The following is a 27,121-nucleotide window of genomic DNA, read 5'->3' on the forward strand; positions in this document are numbered from 1 at the left end:
AATGAAAAATCGTCTGCATACGCAGTATAATCAGCAGTACCAATCAAATGGCTCAAAAATGAAAATATAACATTATTATAAACAAATTCTACTGAATTAATGTATTAACTTTCCATATATATTTTTCATCCCTACCTAGCATTTTGAATACTTTTAATTTAAGACGAGTTTGTATTTTATATTGTAATATTCATATTTTTGTACGTTTACACATTTGAATTTTTACCTTTTATATGTTTTACATTATGTACACGTTTAGAGATTTTATACTTTTAGATTTCATATTCAATTTGTCTTTTTTGTAGTATATTGAGAATATTATTCACTACTTTTTAGGAAAAGATAATATCGACATTATTAATACTATTTATAAATATAAGCACTAAAATGTTTTGCCCGAGTAACTCAAAATACAGTATATCTTGACCATCTTCAAAGGAAATAATTTCGATATTGATGTTTCGCCGACAAGTTTTCCAAAAACTTAAGTAAATCATCAATACCTATGTTTCCTCAGATAAAAATTCAATAATAAGACTCGATTTAACAAACCTTTCCTTATATCTATATTAATCGCCAATTTTTTTCTATCGTATGCTTTTATAAATACATGTAATTTAGTGATTAATAAACTGCTACTACTACTACTGCTACCTACAATTAAATAAAAAAATCAGACGATTTTCAATGGGGTGCTTTATTAACAAAAATATAACAAATATAAGAAACAACAACAACAACAATAACAAAAAAGCAGGCGTAACACACATTCTTACATAAAAAGTTTTCAGTCAGAAATCGATACACAGATATAAAACATGAGATTTTCAACTTTTTTTTCGTTCTAATGATGTTCATCATGTTTGTCGAAACCGCTATAAGACTTGTGGACTTTCTTGTAGTACACATGCTTGAAAATAGGCACATGAACGGGGTAAGGCTTGTCAACGTACACAGGGTAGTGCTTCTCCAGTACGACCGTGTACGGTTTTTTGACGTACACCGGTACCAGTTTGTTGACGTGGATGGGTATCTTCTTTTCGATCTCTTCCGGTACCAGTTTGTAAATCGGCACCGCCACTGGTTCCGGTACGTTCACGTGTACCGCATATGGGGATGGTACGCCGACCTTGATGACCTGCGGTACGGGAAATTTTACTGGGTGCGGTTCTGGGACCCCCACTTTTTTCACAACCGGTATCGCGTACGGTTTCGTTTGCTGGACTACTTCCGGTCCGTGGTCGTACTTGTGCTCGACTGATGAATGTACTCCGTGGCCGAAACCTTCAATATTTCCTGATTGGAAGTCGTGTTCTGTGTAACCAGCGGAAGTCGTTGAAATGAGGGCGAAGAGAGATGTTGCGATCTGCAAAAGGAAAAAACATATACACATATACAGAAATGATAGATGAAACCAGGTGAAGTGTTTTCAGAACGGGGCAAATACGTGTTAGGAACGCAAGGAAGAGAAAATTTGAATGATGGCGTGAAAATCATTAGAGAACACGAAAATGTTGTATTTTTTACATGAAAAATAAATTTAAGTCGATTCAAGGTACGAAGGATGAATATTAGGAGTTGAAAATGTTTTTTTTATGATTTTTAGTGAAACCAGACATTACACTGAAAAAAGTTGGATACAAGAGTTGTGAGAAATATCAACTTTTGTATGAACCATTTTTTCAAAACTATAGAAGCGCAGAAGTGCCATATATTTTACCAAATTTCGGCTTTGATCTGCTAATTTCGACTTTGAACTCAAAGTTAGTACTTTAAACCCGAAACTTAATTCTCGAAATTTCCACAGTAAATTCTGAATTACGACTTTAATCTCAAAATGCCGTCTTTAAAATCAAAAATACCACTTTCAACTTGAAAATTCTACTTTACACTTGAATTTCGATTTTGACCTCGAAATTACGACTTTGAACTCTAAATTACGACTTTTATCTCAAAATTTCAATTTTGATCCCAAAATTTCAAGTCTCATCCTCGAATGTCGACCTTGAACTCGAAATTTTTACTCAAATTTTGAATTTTTGACTTCAAAATCAAAATTACTTCAAACGTCAAATTATGACATTGATCTCAATATTTCGACTTCAGTTTTGAAATCTCGACTTTAAACTTGAAATCACGACTTCAAACTCTAAATAACGACTTCAAACTCAAAATTTTCACTTCAGTTTCGACATGTCGACTTTACTCTCGAAATTTCGATTTTGAACTTGGAATTACCACTTAAAACTATAAATTACGACTTCAATTTCAAAATTTCAACTTTACTTTCGAAATTCAATCTCAAAATATCAACTTTGAACTCGAAATTGGGACTTTTAAACTCGAAACTTCGACTTTATTCTTGAAATTTTGACTTAAAACTCGAAATTACGGCTTTGAATTCTAAATTACAACTTTTATCTAAAAAATTCGACTTCATTTTCGACTTCGGACCGTAAATTACCACTTTAGTCTGAAAAATTCCGACTTTAGTTTTGTAATATCGACTTGAAACTCGAAATTACGACTCTGAACTCGAAATAAGGAATTTAAACTCGAAACTTCAACTTTATTCTTGAAATTTCGACTTTGAACTCGAAATTAGGACTTTAAACTCAAAATTTTAACTTCAGTTCCGAAGTCTCGACTTTAAACTTAAAATTACGACTTTAAACTTAAAATTACGACTTTTATCTCGATATTTGGACTTGAGTTTTGAAATATCAACTTTAAACTCCAAATTATAACTTCTAACTCGAAATTACGACTCTGAACTCGAAAATTGCGACATCAAACTTGAAATTTCGACTTTATTCTCGAAATTTCGACACTGAAGTCGTAATTACGACTTCAAACTGTAATTTACCACTTTTATCTCAAAATTTCGACTCCAATTCCGAAATCTCGATACTGAACTCGAAAAATCGACTTTATACTCGAAAAATCGACTTTTAACTTCAAATTACGATTTTTATCTCAAAATTTAGACTTTAGTTTTGAAATATCAACTTCAAACTCCAAATTACTACTCCTAACTCGAAATTACGACTCTGAACTCAAAAATTGCGACTTCAAACTTGAAATTTTGACTTTGTTCTTAAAATTTTGACATTGAACTCGAAATTACATTTTTAAACTGTAAATTTCCACTTTTATCTCAAAATTTCGACTTCAGTTCTGAAATCTCGACACTAAACTCGAAAAATCGACTTTATACTCGAAAAATCGACTTTAAACTTCAAATTATGATTTTTATCTCAAAATTTAGACTTCAACCTCGAAATTTTGATTTTAAATTCAAAATAACAACTTCAAACTTTAAATTACGACTTTAGTCTCAAAATTGAAGTTTCGAAATATTGTTTTTCGAAATATTGCTTTAAACTCAAAATTACGACTCTAAACTCGAAATTACGACTTAAAACGTGAGACTTTGATTTTAATCTCGAAATTTCGACTTTAAACTCGAAATTATGACTTTAAACTTTGAATTCTAACTTCAATTTCAAAATTTCGAGTTTAGTCTCCAAATGTCGACTTTAAACTTCGCAATGTGGCCTTTAATCCCAAATTTTGACTTCAAACTCAAATTACGACTTTCCACTTGGAATTTCTAATTCGAAATCTGTCTTGATCTCAGCTCATCGAAGCTTCCAAATATTTCCCAAAGAATATGAATAAAACCGGAATCATAATCAGGAGTTTTATTGATTTTCATATCTCTGAAAATGGGACTGAATCACATGTAAATATTCTTCAACTAATAAGCATTAATTTTTAAACTAATCAATACAGAAACGAATCTTCCACAAAGTAGACATATCCTTTGCTTTGAAACCCCTCATAATATGCCCATCATATCTATGAATTTATGTGAACTACTCATATGTATGCAGATTCTCTTCGAAACAATCTCCAACGAGGTGCTTCGAGAAATTTGAATATACTCGCAAACGAGGAATCCGAATATATGCAATATACTAATGAAGATAATCACAGCACGGACAAAGCTACGAATGAACATAATAATTAAAATCATGCCCACGACCGTCATGCTCCGTGAAGAGTAACGGATTGATTGAACTTGAAAGGGAATTTTTGCTCGTAGCACAGAAAAAGAAATGCACGGACTAGATCGAAGCATAGAAAGTTCAATTACTCGTACATATTCAGGTAATTCTTCTGTGAAGTGAATCGATTGCAACTTTCGTTGAGCTATTGCTGAAAACGGACTAGTGAATGTATCAAAACGTAACAAAAAAATTGAGACCATTGATAACAAAATTTAAACTATAGAAAAATTATTCCACTCGACACGAATGAACATACTAGCCCAAACACATGTAAACTATGGCATACTTGTTTGGGGTGGGACAACTAATAATTATATTAAAAACCTAGAAGTGACACAAAAATGGCTGATAAAGATAATGTATAATAAAAGTTACATATTTCCGTCAGATATACTCTTCCAACAATCTAAGCTATTTACAACTGTACTTCGTTTGGTCAAACAACCAGAATACCAAAGGTTGAAACTACAAAAAACTGTCTCTTACCTATGCACGATAATTTACAGAAAAATCCTAAATGAAATAAAAACACTCGATAGTCGTTTGCTATTTTGAAAGAAGTTGATGGTATATGGATTTCAAACCAGCCCCTCGAACTAATTCTCAAAGCTTTTCAAAGAGAAATTTGGTTCAATACAAATTGGATTCTAACAACACTTAGACACAGAAAACTTTGAAGTACATTTAACTTGAACTGCCTTGAATATACTGCTTATATTTGTGAACATCAGAAGAGATTTATAAAAAACTCAAGGAAAAAAATAGATCATATTCAAATCTCACATAGAGCACCCCAAGGATCCATTTTATCTCCGTTACTCTTTATGACTTATACTTTTGACTTTGGCAAAGCACTTGAAATATCTGAAATGCACTCCTACACAGACGATACAAATTTATATTTTTCAGGTAAATCATCTTGTATTGTATTCAGAAATTCTAAAGACAGACAGAAGGCCATAGATAGTATCAAAATTAGGATCGACAATCAAGAGGTTGAATTCAGCGATGAAATTAAATGTTTGGGACTTAATATTGACTACAAATTACGCTTTCAACCACATGTCAACTTACTATTACGTAAAGCTTATGGATTGTTAAAAAAACTTTATTCGAACAGACATTTTTTCAGTCGAAACATCAACATCATTTTATGCGAAAGTTTGATTTTATCTGTATTCAACTACTTCGATATCGTCATGGCCCTTGTCTGTTATACATCTGAATATTATGAGCAACTAAATTATTGTTATTATTATTATTATAATTATTATTATCATTCTTAGGTTTCGAGTTACCATGTTTTTTCGGTTTTTGAAACATTTTTTTTATTGTTGAGTTCTTTGGTGACCCAAGAAGAATATACCAGTAAAACTAGAATATACAAGAAACAAATTGTATGTTAACATCAGATGGTTGTTTTTTTGGAAAATATTTTTTTCTTGAAGAAGCTACCTCTTTTATTTTCAAAACAAGTATTTGATCTTGTCATGAGAAACAAAATTTCCAATTTGATTCCATTGATTCCCAAAAATGAATTGATTTGGTCCCAAATTTATTCAGTTCTATGGATATCTAACTCCAAATATAGGGACAGTATCTGAATCTTAATAATTCATCAGACAAACTTCAGAACAAAATAAACAAACATGAAACAAAAACGACAGAAATTATCGCAGTAAACTCAAAAAGTATTTTTCAAAATCTCGTACATAAGTCATTTGTCCGAAACAGTATCTCACATCCTTGAAGACGAAAATGCACAAACAGCTAATAGAAATGAAAACACTTTCCAGAAAGTATTTTCCAAACTTGAAACCGTCACTACATTGAAATCACAATATATGTTGTGATATACAAGATACAACTTACATAGGACAAACAAAACGTTATCTCAAGAAATGTACTATATATGGATGCATCTATCTACAAGAAAAATTGAATATTATGTTCCAGAAAAAGAATTTGGCAAACAAGATCAGTTGAATGAGCAAGAGGCGGCCAAATCTCACAATTTGAATTTTTAAACTTTCTTTGATTCAGTATTTTCCTATTTTAGACAGTGGGCTATGCTTGAAGACGGGCAGTAAACAAATCTAAAGAAATGAACTTTGAATGTTCAAGCCCGTCTGGGATATACCTACAAAGTAGGTTGAATAGACTGATGCCTATCAGAAAACAACTACTCCACTGGCTAATGCCACGAACATTTCAAGTTCATTTCTTTAGACTTGATTCAGTATTGATGAAATACGATGTTATTCAATAATAATTGAATAATGAATAATAATCCAGGTAGTGTGAGAAACGTTTTCGGTCTACTCAGTGATTCGGAAAACTATGACAATTTTCAGGTTTCTTTATAAGACCTTGAAATAAAAAAAAACATTATTTCGAAAGATAAAATAACTAGAGCCCAGATACAAAGTATCCGAGCTCTGGATTCATCTAGTTTCATCTGGATTTACACGATTAGTATGGAATGATTGAAAGACCAATTTCTGGAAATTTCGAGCAAATCCAGGAATGACTTTTCATTCGATTGAGGTTTCAAAAAAATCCTCAATATCTCAGGAACTATCGCTTCATTCACAGATATCCGGATATGTGTATATTGAATAAATCTGCTGGTCTAAGTTTTCTTTCAGTAAAAACTGAACAATTACTTTAAAATGGTTTTAAAATTTTTCTATGCATCCCATTGAGCAAAAAAGTCATTTCAACTCCTTTTTCTCTATTATTAATTCCATTGGTCGTTAACCAGTATTCAAGTAATAGGTATTAAAATATTATGATCCGAATTGTGATTGAATCATTCTAGGCGGATATTTTTTCAAAATTCAATAATGTGTTTTGAAAATTCAATAATGTCAAAGATGGATTATATAACTTTTCAATAAAAGTTTGATCCTCGAATGGTTGGTACTCATTATTGAAGAACAAAATTATGGAATATCAAACTATACTACACCTTACATTTGTTGCAAAATGTTTACTAGCTCTTGTCACAAATTGCATTACCATTTGTTTGGAGCAGAAAACAACGAATCAATCATGAACAAAATTCTTTGTCTTCGAAACTATGGAAGTGAAAGAAATTTAAAATAGAAAATTAGTTCGAGCACAATACTATCTATTCAATAGAATTTTTCTACTTATTCAGTGAACAAATACACGTTTTTTTCGGGTCAGGATACTTTACAATTATCAGTTAACCTGTAGATGAATTTCAGACTTATCAAACATTCGAATCATTAGGCTAGAAGGTTAAACTTCTGCCTCTTCGATTTCTGAAGCCTTCTGGAAGATTCCGGTACAGAAACAGAAATGATTTTCTGACAGTACACTTCAATTATCTTCAGATTGTGAGCTGTTGAATATCTCAAGAAAAATGATTGTTTTTCAAATAAGATTTCATCAGACGGAACTGAAAATGCAAGCACTATAGATTATTATTTATTGCTATCTCTATTCGTGCTGAAATTTTTCCAATATTTAAACAATCCAACAAAATTTGGCAATAATAATTCATAGATTTCATTTTTTCTCTGCTCACTTGAACCTAAATTATATAATAATAATAGCCTTTGATACCAGGGTTAACTAAGTATGTTGAAAAAGTAATATAGATCCTTATAATTACAAAGTTACAATTTGAGAAAATGAATAACAATATTATAATATGATAAAATAAAATAAAAAAACTACCAGAAAATTAAAAAAATTGTCAATGAAATACAGAGATGTAGTGTCAACAATATATTCTAGGGTTCTAGGGAATCAAAATTGATATCACACAAATTTGAAATTGAATTAAAATTATCGCAAAAGATAGGTGACTTGAGGTACAAATTGGTTCTAGCCAGTCGGCTGTAAAAAGTTTTTGTACTTCTAGTTCTAAAATGAAGCACACAGAAATTTTTAAGAGAACACCTCCATAGCATCTAGATTGTTGTTCAGTAATTTATACAGAAAAATTATTCCAGCAAGTTTTCTGCGTAATTCAAAACTTTCAATATTGAATGGTATTGTGAGAGATTCATATGGAATACCAGGATAGATACCATAAGATTAGAAGTAAATAAACTTCAAGAAACGACGTTTTCTGAATATTACTGTACATTTTCAATTAATGTATTATGAATATTACTGTAGATAGTACAATCCTGGAGGTTAAAATCAAACAATTCGTTCTGAAAATGGCTTGTATAATCAGAAAGAATGTTTGTGTTGAATTTTTACTGATTGTGAATCAAAAAATAATGCAGTACTTACGGTTAATATAATCATTGTGATATGTGAATATATCCACAAGGACACTAGAATGGAAGTGATCAAGAAACTTGGGTACTATTAGTCTTTTATAGGTAGGTGCATATGAACGGATCTAATCTAGTGAAAGGTGGAATCAGTTTACAACGGAGTGACTAGACGGTGCGTCTGTTATTCACAAAACTATAATGCGGTGGAAGTGCATCAATAGATCGAGTAGGAATTTCTCAATTTTGTTATATATTCTTATTTCCAGATTTTCCGATACTTGAGATGATTTCCGTATATAGTTATGAGAAATACTCTTTATAAAAAAATATTTTCATTGTATAATGAGTTGAAACAGTAGGACTTTCACCAAATTCCCAAGTTTGTAGAAAGCACTGTTTATTATTCATGGATTTTTTGCACATTTTTATGAGGAAGGTCTCTTCTGCTGTTGATTATGACTCAAATACTCACACATGACTCACATACCGAGTCTGTTTTGGCAAAGGCAACATTTATTTATTCATTATTTCAATGCAACAAGGAATTCAAAACTTATTTACAAAACTCATTTATAACGAATGTAATGCACGTGAAAAGGATATATTGATTCATGAAATACAACAAAAATGTGAAGTGAAGAAACATAATAAAATGAGATAATTTGAATTATGCAAACTCATTCATAGTGAGGACTAAACATCATTGAGAGGAAATATTACGTTTGATTTGAAAGCTATACGAAGACATACTGAAGCTTGAGAGTATTAACAACCAATAAATCAACCAACTTGTGAATCAAATGCGACACAATTAATTCTCGAAGAGAAACCGTAGCAAATTCATTGAAAAGATTATAATTACAGCCTCGTCTGGAAAATATAGCATATTCTTTGAAATGACAGTATTTTGAAGACTTCAAACTGGAAAGGGAACATTTTAGGAGAGATTACTTTTTGTGTAAAAGTGTTTTGGCTTTCTCCTTCCCATCTTCAGAACTTCCAGAACTTCCAAAATTAACAAGAAAGGAAAAACCGTCAAAATAAAAGTCGTTATGGAAAATGAAACAGATATTATTCACATAATTGCTACACAATGTATAATATGAATTGTGAATGAACTGGATTGAATAGTTTGTAGGCTAACACAGCCTCTTCAGCCTCAAAAGTTTCAGCGATTACCTCTTCATCGGAGGTAAACTTCTTCACAGAATTCTCTTAAGGTCAAAGCCCAATTCATGCAATTTTACCATCGTTCTCATTGAGTTGTGACAGTGTGCAAGACAAAAGAACGTTGATTCGTTGCCAAGTAACTACTCAAGGTCACTGAAGTCATGACTACCGTCAATAATATGCCGAAATATTCTTCTGATCTGCCCCCTCCCATGCCCCCTCCCGGGTTGAGTGCCCTGAAGTAGAAGCTTCCCCCCCCCCCAGCTATTTAGCGAGGAGAACCTGGGGTTCTCCGTTTCGGAAAGTAGTCCTTTTTCGTTCTCATAACCTTAAAAACAGTAACTGACCAATGGAGAATGTTCCTCCTGACGAAAATCAAGTAGTTTTTATAAAAGAGCTCTAAAACAACGCATTTTGAACTTATCATTTCAACTTTTTTCTTTAAAATATTATTTAAATACTCAAAAAAGAGGAATGAAATAATGCATTCAACATTTAAAGGGATTCGTTTCTATTTCACCATTTGATAACATCGGTTATAGCTAATAAAGGACAATGAATCTGTTACCTGTGTGAGACAAACAAAGATGACATATTTCAGAGGCGTGCTATTCTGTTCTGTTTACTTATGTTCCGAGTTCCGAGACATTCTGTGACATATGACATTTTGTGCACTTAACCTATCTTCCTCTGTATAAATAAATAACAAAACAACTGTGGGTTTATGTGGCTTGTGGAGGTGGTATTGAACTATAATTTATATTTTGCCTTAATTGTTGATTTATAAAGATAGTTTTCCTTTTTTAAAGTAGAATATCTAGGTACGTATATATTATTTCAACTTGACATAGGCGCTGTTGCCAATATGTGAATTATAAACAAATCCCTTTAAAAATTAAAACCTAACATTTGAAACATCAATTTGAATACTTTTCGTAGTGAATTTAAAAAACTCATGAATTAAACTCAACTTCATTTTGTTCAAACTTGCATTTGCTGTAATAACCCAAATTGAAGAAAATTCCCCATTGAACGCTTCGAAAGTTCATATTATGCAGTGACTTTTCGAGGTATACATTCCAGTTTGACCTCCATTACATTTGAGGAGATTCTCTATTATTTTTGTTTATTCTGTATAACTGAAATTTGACTGAATAATCCATGGTAGAAATAAATGAATTTCTCGTTGTTATTTGTTTGAAATAGCCTTCATTATTGTAGTGTATTTAGAGTGAAAACTGGCATTCATATATAAATCAATGCCCATAGACCAGGGCCGGCTTTTAGAAACTAATGGCCATTAATAAATGTGTGAATGTTTGATAATATAATAATTACTGATAATTTCGGGAAAAAAAATAATAAACAACGAGCTGGTTTATATGATTCCTTTGTTACTGTTCATTACCATTTATATTTTCAGATAATATTCAGAAGTCTGATGAAATATATCGATCTTAGTAATTCGAGCAGTAAATTCAATTAATTTTACTGCCATTTCGCAAGATTTATTGGTCTTCCAAATGAGATATGCGCTACGCATCTTTGAAAAGTGTTTCAATAACTTGTCTAGTTTGACCAAAAAAATTTGGTGCCCTCACTGCAATATAAACTGGAGTATGGTAGAATAATACGTATCAAAAAAGAAATGTAAAGAAAATGTACTCTCTTGGATGTGAAAAAATGTCAAGGGATGAATTCAAACACAAATAATACAACATAAAGATTATTTTAATTATTTTATGAAAGCAAGTCCACTAAAAAATGTAGAAAAACTTGAATATCTTCTTAACGAAGAATTTCAGTGTGTGAAAAATGTTTTAGAGAGAAAAAACTCATTGGGGATATATTATTTTTTATTGAAAAAACCTGAATATCAACGATTAGCATGCTTTGGAATTGAAAAAGTATTCTTATATCAGAAATCTGAACAATATCGGTGAGTTCTCTGAAAACTGGCTCCAAAAATATGTTCAGTGTTCAATGTTCCACTGTTTATGTTTATCTCAAGTAATAATATCGATACATTTGTAAACTTTTTTTTTGGTCACGTCAAGAATATGAAGACTGAGGATCACGACAATGTGTTTTTCAATAGTCTGGGAAATATTGATGAAATTCGAAACTATTCAGTAAAAATGTATAGCGAAACACGTGTCACGGTTTTTGTTAAACCCTTTTTAGTGAAAATCATACAACAAACAGTATTAATGAGTCTTTACATGGATTTTTATCGAGTATCGCCCAGTTCTATTCAATTATTTTTCAGTTTATTTGAATGCTTTCGACGCAAACACAAGAAGTCAGATTCGAAAGGAAGAGGGTTGGAAATAATGTGCTACCCAAAACGTTTTCACCAATTGACAAGTTTTGTTTCTGAAACACCTTTCCAGTTCTCAAAATTGCTATTACAGAGTTTTTTCATTTGTGGTAATGAAATGTAGTTGATCTTTGAATTCTTTTCAACCTCTCAATCCCAAGTTGATCATAAATAGTGATAGAACTAATCCTCATTGGGGTTAACCTTACTTTCATAATATAGGACCCTGGACAATGTTGCCGCTTATGTTTCTCTCTGTCTCCCTCTCTCTCTTCGCGGCTTCTTATGGAATTGGCTCTGAGAGTATCGTTATTTGATAAATGTGTTACCGATTTATTATTTTATTCTTAGATTCAGTACATTTGAAACCCTAAAATATTGTCAACTCGTGTTTTGACTTTATAATATTTTTCCATGATGCTGTTTGTGTAGAAGAAACTCCCTGAGAACGTTTTTCCAAATGAATTCAATCTCCAGCGATTCAGCTCCCTAGCTACATCATTGAAGGGTAACTGTTGGAAAGTAGGTTGCACTATATCGTTTACTTGAACTATACCTATTGACGGTTTCACAATTTTAGTACTTTCGTGTTCTATCTATTACTTTTTTCGATCGTTCTCTATTACTTATTTCAAAGGGTTGCTGTAACACTGCTTGATGGACAGTACCAGAATAGCAACCCAATACACATAGTTTTGTAATAGTCATCAATCGATATGCAAATGTTTCGTGAGCGAAATCCGGCCCTCTCCGATGCCATAATTCAAAAACGCTGAATTGAAATCGGTCATTCAGTAAAGCTGTCACGATTCGCCATCGCAATGATAAACAATTCAACGTTTATTTTGTGCACATTCAATTTATTCTGCATAATTTTTACTGTGTCGCATTGGGAATAGCTTTTGCAGGAGCCAGATACAGAAGAACGCGCGTGACTAAAAGTCACAATAGGAAATTACCTCTCAATTTGGAGGGCGGAATTATGGTTTGGAAGATAATAAAATGAAATGCCCAAGAAATTGCTTCGACGAATACAATGCGCTCAGAAAATAGAAATTGAAGTTTTCGATCCGATTAGCTTTGTGGAGGAACCTTTGTATCTGTATTTTTGAAATTCAATAATATAAAAATGATAAAGATTGGCTGTATGCGGTCACTGAACTGACTTTCCGGTTCAAATTGAGACTTTCCTTAGAACTACTTTAAATTCAAATTCTTCTTGAACATTTCTTTCTGAACTCTCCAGATATTTTCATTTGAATTTATTCCAAACAAATTTCAATTTTTGAAGTGAAACTTCTTTACGAGCGTTTGACTTGGAGAATGAGCTGGCGAATGTATGACGAGAGTGTTACGAAAAGTGTGATCGGGCGAGGCGAACGGAAAATGAGAGGAAGGTATAAGTTAGTGAATATAGAATAGAATAGAATGGAACTTTATTGGCCACGTTACATATCCAAACAATACATTTGTAGCAAGTCAGTGTTCCACCTTTCGGAACAAGAACTGAATTAATGTACAATTTAAATAGAAAGACCAATACTTCCACTGTGAAAAGGAACATCACAGAAACAAATGAATTTACATATACCTGCATAGGCTCATCCTAGACGACAAATAGACAAATAGACAAATAGACGACAATACCTATAATACAAGTATACAGGGCTTTTCATGATGAGCGTTAATTAACCGTTTCTGGCAAACTATTGAACGGATCAACCTGAAAATTCCACTGTATGCATAAGTCAATATGACCTGCACGCCTAAAATATTTCTGACGAAGCGGCGTTGTCGCTTCTACTATAAAGTAGCGGCTTCTTTGATTTTTCAAATGGAACACCCCGTATATAATATCATATTATGATTCATTATCACTTTGTCAACAAATTCATATACTATTTTCCTATACCTATCTATTACAGTTTAGAAGATATAAATTAATTTCGATATTTTTTTTTACCAAACATGAACTTTTATAAATGCTGATAATCTTGAACTCTCTTGCACTAAAACGATCAAATTTGAAATGGAGTGGAGTGATACTATGAGGATCTTCACTACGAGTCATATTTTCATTTGTCTCATACAGGGTCTTCAAAAAATGCAGATACTTTGATCTCATGAAAAAATGATTGGAACTCAATTTTTTCAAATAGAACACCCTGTATATTTCAACATTTTTGAGCTCTACATCCAATTTTAGATTTGTTCAGATAATACTATTTCTATTTTGAACCGTTTTCGAGATAAACTGTTTCAAACGGAAATTGACATGGTTTCCTTGTTCATCACTCATTTTTGTAAAACAGATTTCGTTTGATGTTTCTCAATTAGTCACAGATAATACAATGGAAAGATAATTATTAAAATACTCCTCAACCATCAAATGAAACTTCTCTTCAAACAATAGTTTTATTAACGCTGAAACACGAACTGAAAATAATAAACCCATAAATTAATGAGTTAATTTAATCGTCAGTGTATTTCAGAATATGTTCGAACACATATCCACCTCTACTTAAACAAACATGTAATCTCTTCAAAAGATTGTCATGTGTAGCGCTTCTGATCAAGTCTGGAGTCAAACTATTGAAAGCAGTTGTAACTCTCGATTTCATTTCTTCCATTGTTGTTATTGGAGTAGAGTAAACCACATTTTCAATGAAACCACACACGAAATAATCTAATGGATTGCCATCTGGTGTTCTAGGAGGCCAACTAAAAGATCCATTATTACCAATCCATCTGTCTTCGAAGATTTCGGTTAAAGCTTCGCTGACTGAATGAGAATTATGGGGTGGAGCACCATCCATTTGGTACCATACACGTTCTCTTCCTGGTCTATTATTTAAAATCATTTGAATTCCATTCCTCAGTAAATCTTCATATTTTGATGCATTCAAATTATCATCATAAAACTCTATATAAAAAATTGACTCATTCTGGGTATACCTATCTCCCTTTCAGCCTCGTGCAGAGAAGCATTTGGAAATGCATGAAAGTATCCCAAAACTGTTATACCATTGTCATCATCATCCACTTTAGTCTTCTTACGAATGATTTTTGGACGGAAGGTTCCATTCAACCTACAGTTTTTCAGTAGTCGATTTATCACATTATTATTCGGCTTCGGAAGTTGTGGATATCTCAAGGCGAAAAATATCAAACTTTTCAAGCCAAAATTTTTACACACACTTCAAGAAGGCGACGAAGGCGACGCCTGGAATATTGTTTATGGGCCCAAGGGGAATATTTAAACAATAGAAATTTCCTGAAAAATATTTTATATACCGACGAAGCCACTTTCACTACAAATGGAGTAGTGTCATCACAGAATTGTCGCTATTGGGCAGCGGATAATCCTAACTGGGTAATAAACTGTAAAAGCCAGTATTCCCAAAAAATTAACGTCTGGTGTGGGATATTGAACGAACGAATCATTGGTCCTTTCTTTTTTGAGGAAAACATTAATGCGCAGAGGTTTCTAGAATTTTTAAACACAGAGTTTTGGGATGCTATTTACGAGCTGCCAATCAATGAACGATCAAATTTAATTGTCCAGTTAGATGGGTGTTCGGTTTATTATGCCAGAGCTGTGAGGCAATGGCTTAACGAACATTTTCCAAACCGATGGATAGGCCGTGGTAGTCCGTTTATAGAGTGGCCACCCAGATCTCCAGACCTCACAGTTTTGGACTCTTTTCTCTGGGGACTTCTCACACAAAAGGTTTACAAAAACCGCTCAAGAGATAGAAATGAACTTTGTGCAAGAATTCGACAGGTATGTGCAGATATTAGCCCTCAAGAACTAAGGAACGTAATCAGAAACATTCGTAAGCGCTACGACACATGTATCGAAATACGTGGTGGATTAGTAGAGGCTACTAGAATATGAGTTAGAATTGTTGCACTGAATCGAAACATTTCAATAATTAGTTATTAGTTACGTTTATTAAAATTTTTTTTTAGTTGAATTGTGTGAATATAATTCCGTTATTTTCATTAAAAATATTTACACTATTTGTTTTTTTTTCATCTGGCGGCACTTTATTGTTGAAATCATAAAAAAAATTATATATTGTGACTGTTAGCTGTGTAAGTTTTCGAATTTTTGAGTTGTCATAACTCTGTTAATAATGAATATTTTTTCATAAAACTTTGGTCACACCTATTTAGAGACACTCTGAATCCAGTGGTGTAGTGATTTTTTCAATAAAAAAATCGCTAATAAAAAATCCCAATTTTCGACTAAGAAAAAATATCGTAGTATGCCTTGAAACTTCAATAAACATTTCAAATTTTGTCCCAAGATAGACCTTTCAGTACTTGACATTTAAAAAAAATCATTAAAATCGATTTACAACTTCAAATTTTAGTGGGTGTTTCCATTAAAAATGGGTCACACTGTATATACAGGGTCAACAACATTCCCTCGGTCCATTGCTATCAGGGAAAACAATTTTCCAAATTGATCAATTTTTTTTCGCGGTCATATCGATAAATACTATCTTTCAAAATTATTTTCTCGCATACTGGGTGTTTCAACCGAGCGAGGCCAACCAAAGTTATATTTTTTTCAAATGGAACACCCAGTATATGAATACGTTATTCGATTCCATATTTTTGTAGCTCTCTAAGGATTTTTTATTTTCGAATTTCCATTGCGGCATTGCCAAGTTATTCCAGCAATTAAGTCGGTTTTTTAAGGAATAGTCAGTTAACATCACTATGATAATTTCAGGAATTTCAACTTTCGGAAACAATATATAGGGTGCTCGGTAGAACCGGTCAAGATTCATTCATTTTCAAACAGACATAATTCAACTTTTTCAAATGGAACACCCTGTATTTTTCATTTGTATGAAATATTTCAACATTTCACTATGTATTGATTGACAGAAAATAATTTATCAAAGCTGTAGTCCCTATCTGCTACATTTCTGTGAATTTCATGATAATTCCTGCATAATCATTGTTATCGCAGTCTTTCACCTTTCGCCAAAAAGTCTAAAAGTGACTGCTGTGTTGCTCTAATTAAATCATTGGTCGAACGTGTGCTGAGAGAGAGTAATATCGGATCTAATAACAACTTCATCATGCTTTTATTATAAATATCTAGTTTTTATGAAACTTTCGCTATCGAATATCTTTAATCGTCGTTTGGGTATTCTTACATACATGTCGCTGTTACTTGGTTATTCGTATGAGCAATCGTTATAACATTGATTAGAATTCAAAAGTAATTGCTCACTATAATTGTTCATAAATTTTTTTTACTAATAACTATGTAATATAAAGAAAGGCATGAGCATTTCAGATATATAGAACAATCAATCTAGCCTTCATTTGTCGTTGGTTATTTAGCAAAATGAAAATTTGGGGGTCTACAGGTCAAAGTGAAAAAACATTCCACTTTCATAAAATTCATAATGGAATGACGAGACAAGTGTGCTGTCGTCAGCAAAGCAATATACTGGATTCTTGGTTTTTTCCAATAAGTCGTTCAATCGCTCGCAAGCTTAATAATAACATGATCGTCCCTTACGACCCTCTTATCAATGTTCATAACTGTCATACAGGAGATACTTTTACATTATACGATACTAGTTTTGATGAAATTATCGAAGTGTTTAGTGATATTAGGAATAAAAAATCATCTGGATACGATGACATCTCCATGAATATATTTCAGAATCTTCCAAGACTAGCGCTTGAAACTCTTGTCGCATTAATTAATCTTTCGTTTCGCAACGGAAAATTTCCTTCATTCTTGAAAAAGTCTGTGATAATTCCCTTGCACAAAGGCGGAAACTTAGATGATCCTTCTAACTATCGTCCAATATCACTTATACCGACCCTAGCAAAAATAATTGAAAAACTAGTGAAAAAAAGGCTCAATGAATTCCTTATTGCTCATAAAATCATCAAAGAAAATCAATTCGGATTTCAGGCTAAAAAGAACACCCAAGATGCAATTTTTTCCTTCCTGTATGAGGTATATTCAGATATAAATGCCGGAGATTTAGCTGCAGCAGTATTTTGTGACCTAAAAAAGGCTTTTGACTGTGTAGACCACAAAATACTTTTGCGGAAACTACATTGCTACGGCTGTGAGGGAGCTACTTTGGATTGGTTCGAATCTTACCTAACTGGGCGCAGTCAAGTCGTAAAAAGTGACTTCAAAATATATTATTATAGATTATGGAGTGCCACAAGGATCGGTTTTGGGACCCACTCTTTTTCTTGTATATATCAATGATTTACTGTGTATAAATACTTCTGGAAAAATTACCTCATTTGCTGACGACACCACCATTTTATGGCATAGTAAAACTGTTGAAGATTTGAATAATAAGATAAGCAGAGATATTAATGTAATCAAGTCTTGGTGCGACACAAATCTTCTCTCTTCCAATATAAAAAAAACAAATATATTAACTTTCAAATGTACTTTAGAAGATATGCCTCTAGAAAATGAGAAGATTGAAAATAAAGACTGCACAAAATTTTTGGGCCTATATATTGACAGTAAATTGAAGTTTGAAGCACACGTCAACCAATTGAAGAATAAAATCTCCTCAGGGTGCTATGCAATGAGAATTATTTCAAGGAAACTTGGTACTGCCACGGCTAAGAAAGCATATTATGCATTATTTGAATCTCAACTGAGATATGCCATTCCTTTCTGGGGGGTATGTAACTCTACTCTGCTAGATTCAGTACTTAAACTGCAAAAGAGAGCCATTAGATATGTGTTCAAACTAGGATCGCGCAATTCATGTAGGCAGTTATTTGCAGAAAAAATATATTGACAGTTGTGGCTCTCTTTGTAATGGAAACTGCGTGTCTTATACACAAACATAGGTCAAAATTTGAATATATTTCTTCGTGTCATAGAACTCGCCTAAATTCTAAAAATTATTTTAAATTACCATTGCCTTCTTCATCCCTAGTAAAGGACTCCATTTTCTATAACGTTGTTAAAATGTATAATCACTTACCGTCTCATTTTAGAAATAGCTACGATAGTATTGACAGCTTCAGAAAATACACAAAAAAACTTCTCGCGAGCAGACCCTATACAGTTTGCAAGAATTTTACAATGACAACTTCCAGTGAAATTGTAATTTATTGCGGGTACTGTATAGCTTACTCGATTAGACTGTTAAATTATAAGTCGTAAATAAATTGACAAAATGTTCAAATAACATTTCATGATTGATATTTTATTTATTCATTGACACTTATTCTATTGAATAAAATGTATAATTGATAAATGTATATGTTTATATACTGCTTGTTTATATAATAATTTTATTTTTATTTTCATTCTATTTTATTTATATATTACATAATTGTGTGTATTTTGCCTAAATTTTTTTTCTGTATGTGTATATTCTACTTTGTCAACAAAACAACAGTTTTTTCGACAATAAAGTATATTTTGATTGGTTGATTGATTGATACAATAAAAAGAGGGTAGGAAACATTATGGATCCCTGGGGAACACCGGCGTTGATGTATTCGGGAGATATCCATCGACGGCCACTTGCAGGGAACGTTTTTCCAGGAAGCTGGAAAGTCATAGACAAAAAGATTCGACAAGCCATAGCATCTAAGTTTGGCCAGCGAACTCTCATCCACACACGGTCAAATGCCTTAGAAATATCAACCGCAACAGCTCTTGACTCTTCATGCTATAGTTTGTCCAGTATTGTCTGAGAGTAAAAGAATTTCAAGAATGCAAATATGTCGCTACATAGTCGTCTCAAGCAATTCACCCACAAAATCATTGAGATATGTCTATCCTCTATATCCCTTGAGGACACCGCTAACGAGCCATTAAAATAGGGATATTCGAAAACACCGACAAAGAATGCGAAAATACTGCCAAAAGAACCGCTCGATGTTTTTTCTGATATTACCTTTAAGATAATATTAATAGGCGTCGTACTGGGGGTATTAATATAAATTTTCCATTGATATATTGATATATTTCATTTTGGGAAGGACAATTTACATTTGAAATAGTTTTTTTTTATTTAGAACTGTTACATTCTACAGATCTATAAAATAATCAGAATATTAAATTTTCAAATAAATACGAATGTAGAAAGGGCAAAAAGTTACTACATTTGATAAATTAGCTTTTTGGAAAAAAATCTAATTTGTCATTAACTTGAATTTAAAAGATTTTGCATATTAAAAGAAATATGTATCATCTAGTGACGTTTTAAAGACTATCCATTTTAGTACAGGCAAATAAGGTGAAAGTAAAAAATAAGTAAAATTTGTGCTATTAAAAGAAACATTGTTTATCTCATAAAGTAACCACTTTAACCTACAAGTATTATACATTTTTGAAATCAGCTCAAAGAGGAGTATCCAAATTTTACATAAAAACTATGAGAAGTAATTTAAAAAAAATGGGATGATGCTAGGGGTGAGGGGGTGGCTTTTCCAGTAAGTTTAAATAAGCCATAATGCTTGCCCCTTCCAACATAAATTGACGTGTTTTTGGATTTTTCCTAAATACCAGTATTACAAAAGTTTTTAAAGGTGGATACTTTTATCTGAAAAGCACCTACTATAGATCTTCATCAAGTAACGGCCAAATCAATCCAAAAAACCAAGTTTCATATTCATAATGTTGGAAATGACGTGTCGTGAGCGAGTCTACCTAGCATTTCACCCTTTTAGCGGTGGAATTTCAAAAAATCTCTTCATAGTCCTTGCCTTAGCGTTGTAAGGTGCGTATATGTCCAATTTGAGCTTTCTGGGGCTGGCTGATTCCGCTCGAAGCTCGGTTCGAGTCGAGCCAAGCGGAGCTAAAGTCAAAGATCGGCTCGATTCGACTCGAATACTGGAAGAATCTTCATCATATCCAGCAAACTCCTCTCTCAGTAATTGACCTATGGAATTAATAATTCATAGAGGTAATTAAAACAGAAAGTGCATCGTAAAATTCAAACTGCCGTCATGCAGCTTCATCACATGATACATAGAATATAAAAATAATTTTGAGTGGAGTTTTAATTCAAATTTATGGATACTGAAATTACTTCGTAACAATCAGGCTAATGAAAAAACTACCCTTCATGGAGTTATTCTGTGTTTCGGAACTTTTATTACGTTCATGAGACGGGTTTTTATGTCGTAATGCTAAAGTTCGGAATGGTGTTTTGGCACATAACTTACTTGCTTAAAAAGCTCGGTTATTCTCGATTTGTAAATACTTTGAGCTGACCTCAACCGCCTAAATTTCATAATGGAAATGAAAAGCGCCAACACGTGAAAATATAACGATGAGAAATGGAATTCGTTTTGAATTTTTAATTTTTGTGAAGAAGAAACGTAAAACATTCTGGCAGAATAACAATTTTGTGGGCGTAAAATATACGCCATAATGAATATTGAACTCCATCTGTAACTCAAGTTACAGATGGAGTTATCTCACAAATAATAATATTTTCATTCACAATCAAAACTTGGAGTTATTCATAAAAAAACATCTTCCATTCAATAAAAAAACATTTGGTTCAAATGGAACAACCAGCAAACTCAACTTCATTTACTGAAGTACACAAAACCCACATTGGATTTTGGATAGCCAAATATCTTGAGAAGGTGAACTTTTAGGCTGTTTAAATGAATTTTGAATTCATGAACTGATATTTTTTCTATAACACATGAACTGGTTCGCGTTACTTGGTTTTCTTCCGAAATTTCTCAAAATCGTTGTTGAGAAAACTTTCTCTGGATGATGACAATCCTAATGAAATCGATAAAGATATATGATGTCAATAGGATGAAGATACACTACAGATACACCATATTTTGCAATGGAAGTAAAAACCCACCTCAGTCTTATCATTTATAATAGGTGGATCCATAAAAGTGGTGAAATTGAGTGGCCTATTCGTTCTTCCGATTCGATTCCGTTTATCTATTTTTCAAAAAAGATTATTTAAGATATGAAGTCGACTACAATAGACGAGAAACAGAAAATTCTTATTTCAATTGAAGGGGTTATATTTTTAGGAATGATTAATTTTTGGGAAAGAAAGTTTTTGGCTTTCTACTACTCCATCTGATACAAAAAAAGGGATGAGAGACTCTTCCAAAGAAAGGAAGGAAGTAATCAATTTGAAAATCACTAACTCTATACATGAATGTGTAGATCATGCAAAGAAGTAACTTTCAGACACAAACTGAAAGAAAGTCCTCCTGAAACAGCTACTTTCATATAAACATTGAATTACACGAAAGAAAATAATTCTTTCGAAACAAATACTTCTATATGAACACTGAATTATACAGAGGATACTTTTCTCTACTCAGTTTGTATTTCAAACATTTGTTGTGGAATAAGAATCAGATATCATTCACATGAGTTCTACTTTGAATGAACAGATGGTGTTCAATTTTCATTTGAATTAAAATAAAAATATGAAAACAAATAGTAGTATAATACAGTAACACACTTTTAAACAGTTCAGTTCAATACAACATATCAATAATCTGTATACCTGTTTGACTAATACTGATATACCTACCTGTTAGGACTAATGTAGTAGATAAATTTGAGTCCACTGGTTCTGTAAACAATCGACCAACACGTACGTCGACAAAATATAAGATCTGTCGAAAATATTGCCGCTGTTTATGAGAGTGTGCAAGAGAATCCGAAGCAGTCGATTTCGCGTCGCTCACAAGAACTCGGCCTTTCGCAGACCACAACTTGGCGAATTTCGCGTCGTGACTTACGCCTGCACCAGTATAAAATTCAACTGTTCCAGGAAGAAAAACGACCATAGACCAATGCATCCCGAAAAAGTCACTGTCTGTCCATACAGGGTGTTAATTAAGTATGTACCATAAATTTAACAGACGATTCTTCAGGTAATTTTAAGACGAAGTGTTCATATAAACATGGGTCCGCAAATCCTTCGTTTTCAAGATACAGGGTGTTGAAATAAAAAAAAAAGTTATTCGTAAATATCTTAAATATCCTTTACCTAATTTTGTTGTAATTTGGCAATGGTATTTATGAAATTAAGGAGCTGATTTAGCCTGAACGTGATTCGAATTATTAAGTCCAGTGGTGGCATTTCGAGCGGGATTTGAACGAATATTTTTGACTTAAAGATATACGCCACTGACTTTTGTGCAACTTTTATTATTTCTTTGGATTAAGCAATTAGAAAAACTTTTTTGTCTCTTGAATTTTTTTCGTATCTTGCTTAGTTCTCAAAAAAAAAAGGCGACCTAATTGCATATCCCTGGATTTCACAAGGAATAATATGGGGAATTAGATGTTTCTTTTGGAAATTATTATTTTTACAATTTTTCATTACTAATTATGTAACAATAACAACAAGTATTGAATAACATTAACATCTAGACTAACGAATTGCACTAAATTCAGTGTTGGAAATGGCCTCCTTCGGCTTCAATACAACCGTCTAGCCACCGCATCATTGAATTTCGCACTCTTCTGAAAATACCACGAATGATAATCAAGGGTTGCCTTGGAAAACGATTGCAGAATTTAATAAACAACTTGACACTTGTTGTCAAGTTTATAAGCTCTTAATTTATAATTGTTATAAAAAGTGTGTTTAGTGGTTATTTTTCGTAAAACATGGTTCAATTTACTAACAGTGAAATGGCAGATATGCATTTCTGTTATAGAATGGTTCACTGAAACTCGAATGCCGCAAGACGCATTTACCATGAAAGATTTCTTCAGCGTGTAGTGCCTAATAGAAGAACTTTTGTACGTCTCCATGCACGACTTTCTGAAACAGGCAGCTTTAAAAGATCGACGGTTGTCACTGGGAGGCCTGCAACGGTACGGACAGTTCAAATTGAAGAAGCTGTTTTAAATGAGATTGAAGTGCATGCTCATATCAGTACTCGGAAAATATTTGAAGAACTGAATATTTCCATTGTCACAGTGTGGCAGCTTTTAAGAGCCCAGCAGCTATATCCCTATCACATGCAACGTGTGCAAGCTCTATTGCCCAGATATTTGCCTGTAAGACTAGCTTTGTCTAATAGGTTACGCGGTGTAAAATAAGAAGAAATCCAGGTTTCCTAAGTCGAATTTTGTTTACAGACGAAGTTTGTTTTTCTCGCAATTCAATTATTAACTTTCACAACAACCACATTTGGGCCGAAAACAATCCACACGCCTTGATAAAAAATAATTTTCAAAAACAGTTTTCTTTCAATATTTGGGTTGGAATTGTCGGTGACCATCTCATTGGGCCTCACTTTCTTCCCACCTAGACTTAATGGAGAAGAATACCGAAGGTTTTTGAATTTGTTATACCTGGACTTTTAGAAGAAATTCCAGTCATGGAAAGATTCCGTATGTGGTACATGCACGACGATGCTCCACCACACTTTAGTGTAGTGGCACGGCAATTTTTGGATGAAAATTATCATAATCGCTGGATTGGGAGAGCAGGCCTACATCCATGGCCACCTCGCTCGCCCGAATTGAATCTCTTAAATTATTTTCTCTGGGGACACCTTAATGCGTTGGTATACAAAACTGCTATTCAAAGTGATGAGGATTTACTGAATAAAACCATTGATTCATGTGACATAATAAAAAATACGCCAGGTATTTTCAGAAGAGTGAAATTCAATGATGCGGCGGCTAGACGGTTGTATTGAAGCCGAAGGAGGCCATTTCCAACACTTAATTCAGTGCAATTCGTTAGTCTAGATGTTAATGTTATTCAATATTTGTTATTATTGTTACATAATTGGTAATGAAAAATTGTAGAAATAATAATTTCCAAAAGGAACATTTAATTCCCCATATTATTCCTTGTGAGGTCCAGGAATATGCTAGGTCGACTTTTTTTTTCTTAAAAACTAAGCAAGATACGAAAAAAAATCAAGAGACAAAAAAGCTGTATTTTTAATTGCTTAATCCTAAGAAATGATAAAAATTGCACAAAAGTCAGTGGCGTACATTTTTAAGTCAAAAATATTCTTTCAAATCCCGCTCGGGACGCCACTGGACTTGATAAATTGTATCACGTTAGAGCTGAATCATCTCCTTAGTGTTATAAATACCATTGCCAAAGTACAACAAAATTAGGTGAAGGATATTTAAGATATATAAGAATTTTTTTTTTATTTTAACACCCTGTATCTTGAGAACGAAGGACTTGCGGACCCATGTTTACATGAACATTTCGTTTCAAAATTACATAAAGAATCGTCTGTTGAATTTATGGTACATACTTAATCAACACCCTGTATATCTTTGAGAACAACGTTGGCCAGACCATCACTGTAGGTTGATGATCATCAACTTCTTCTGGTAGTACAAGAGCTGATGACGAATTTTGGGAAGGTTTTTTAAGCAAGCTGAAATGGCGAAAAATTATAGTTTTGTCAATTGGTGAATCCGGTCCTGAAAGTCGTTTAGCGAATTAGCGGTTATTTTGCTACTGCGCAGCATGTAACATTTGCAAAAAAAAATCAAAAAAATATATTTTTGGCAACTTGAATTTTTTTTTATATTTTAATTTATAATTTTTAGAACTCAAAAAAAAATCCCTGACGTTTTAGTCGGTTATTAAGTATTAACTGACGTCTCCAAAATAAATTTTTTTAAATTACCAAAAAATATTCTTTAGGCAATCAGAAATTTAAATCACGTATTTATTAAGTAATTTCAGTAATACCTGCAAATTGCCTGACGATTTTGCGGGTTATAAATAATTATTTGACGTTGATAAAGTTTGTAAATAAGCGCAACAAAAAGTCTCACGCGCAGCCGTAAGTGCGACAAGGATAGCTAATAGAGGCATGCTGGCAGCTGCCGGAGCCCGAGCTCCTCGCGCTGTGAGTGGTTATTGAGAAACCACGTGTTTACAGCACTGTGTTCAAAACAGAAATATTTAATTTTAAAAATTTTTTTTTGCTAAAATTTTATAATTGAAATTCAATACCTAAAAATTAAATCGAGGAGTCTGAAGGTTTATAATTCGCTCAATTGTTTTTAAAAAATTTTAGTTTTATATAAAACAGTGTTAACTAAAATCTTAAAGGAAACATTTTTTCACATGACAAAAATGAGACAGACTTAACTCTGTTAAAATAAAATAAAAAGAAAAAAAAATTAAAATTGTAAAGCCTAATTCACTTGCTACAATAGAAAACTTGGAGGGAGAGTCAGGTAAAAATTCGTAATTCAGGTATTAAGACAATATTTTAATAAAATTTTTAAAAAAGATATAAAAACACTGTTCACTGTTGTGAACGCAGTGCCGCAAGTAAGCTGGAAACACGAGGTTTCTCAATAGCCAATCACAGCGCGAGGAGCTCGGGCCCCGGCAGCTGCCAGAATGCCTCAATTAGCTATCCTTGTCGCACTTACGGCTGCGCGTGAGACTTTTTATTGCGCTCATTTACAAACTTTATTAACGTCAAATAATTATTTATAACCCGCAAAATCGTCAGGCAATTTGCAGGTATTACTGAAATTACTTAATAAATACGTGATTTAAATTTCTGATTACCTAAAGAATATTTTTTGGTAATTTAAAAAAATTAATTTTGGAGACGTCAGTTAATACTTAATAACCGACTAAAACGTCAGGGATTTTCTTTTTGAGTTCTAAAAATTATAAAATAAAAGATAAAAAAAATTCAAGTTGCCAAATGTTACATGCTGCGCAGTAGCGAAATAACCGCTAATTCGCTAAACGACTTTCAGAACCGGATTCACCAACTGACAAAATTATAGTTTTTCGCAATTTCAGCTTGCCTAAAAAACCTTCCCAAAATTCGTCATCAGCTCTCCGACTATGGCCTGAATTGGATGATATGGACACCAATGAGATATGGTTTCCACAGGACGGTACTACGTTCCTGCCACATTGAATATTCTGCACAAGATATTTGAGGTTATGGTATTCTCACGTGGAGGTGATGTGAACCGTCCACCGAGATCATGCAATTTGACCCCGTTAGACTTTTTCTGGGGGGGGGGGCGGTTCTTAAATCGCAAGTGTATGCGAATAAGTCACCAACTACAGCGGTCCTCGAACGATGTTTTACTTCACACATAATGTCATCAGTAGGTCTTTCAAATTAATGAAAAAAAAGTCGATGATATCTCACACACACATTGTTTCAATTAAATTTCAAGATAGGAAGCCCCTAATGAAAGACCCTAAATATAATTTTGGTATCATTCGACGAAATTTTATGTGATTTCACACATTCTTCAGTTCGGTCAACAATCGCTACCCAGATCATGC

At 32.9% G+C, this 27,121-nt stretch overlaps 2 protein-coding genes across 4 annotated transcripts in view; one reads left to right on the forward strand and one right to left on the reverse strand.

The window, feature by feature from the left end:
* Positions 1-27,121, forward strand: part of LOC111510325 (E3 ubiquitin-protein ligase MIB1) — a 262,969-nt gene that overhangs the window by 159,196 nt on the left and 76,652 nt on the right. The gene's annotated exons all lie outside the window — the stretch shown is intronic.
* LOC111508682 (uncharacterized) overlaps positions 677-27,121 on the reverse strand; it is a 50,559-nt gene continuing 24,114 nt past the window's right edge. The window contains exons 1-2 of one of the 2 annotated variants that reach the window (XM_074171099.1): positions 8,349-8,500; positions 677-1,366 (exon numbers count right to left, since the gene is read on the reverse strand). In XM_074171099.1, the coding sequence (XP_074027200.1) occupies positions 845-1,366; positions 8,349-8,363 (537 nt within the window). In that variant the 5' untranslated portion in view covers positions 8,364-8,500 and the 3' untranslated portion in view covers positions 677-844. Of the gene's footprint in view, positions 1,367-8,348; positions 8,501-27,121 lie in introns of those variants that run through there. The other variant, XM_074171100.1, reaches the window with a different exon arrangement.

This window comes from Leptinotarsa decemlineata, unplaced genomic scaffold, assembly GCF_025532065.1.
Source record: "Leptinotarsa decemlineata unplaced genomic scaffold, Ldec_3_MD MMD2_tig00000008_RagTag_RagTag, whole genome shotgun sequence".
Classification (NCBI taxonomy): Eukaryota; Metazoa; Arthropoda; class Insecta; order Coleoptera; family Chrysomelidae; genus Leptinotarsa; species Leptinotarsa decemlineata.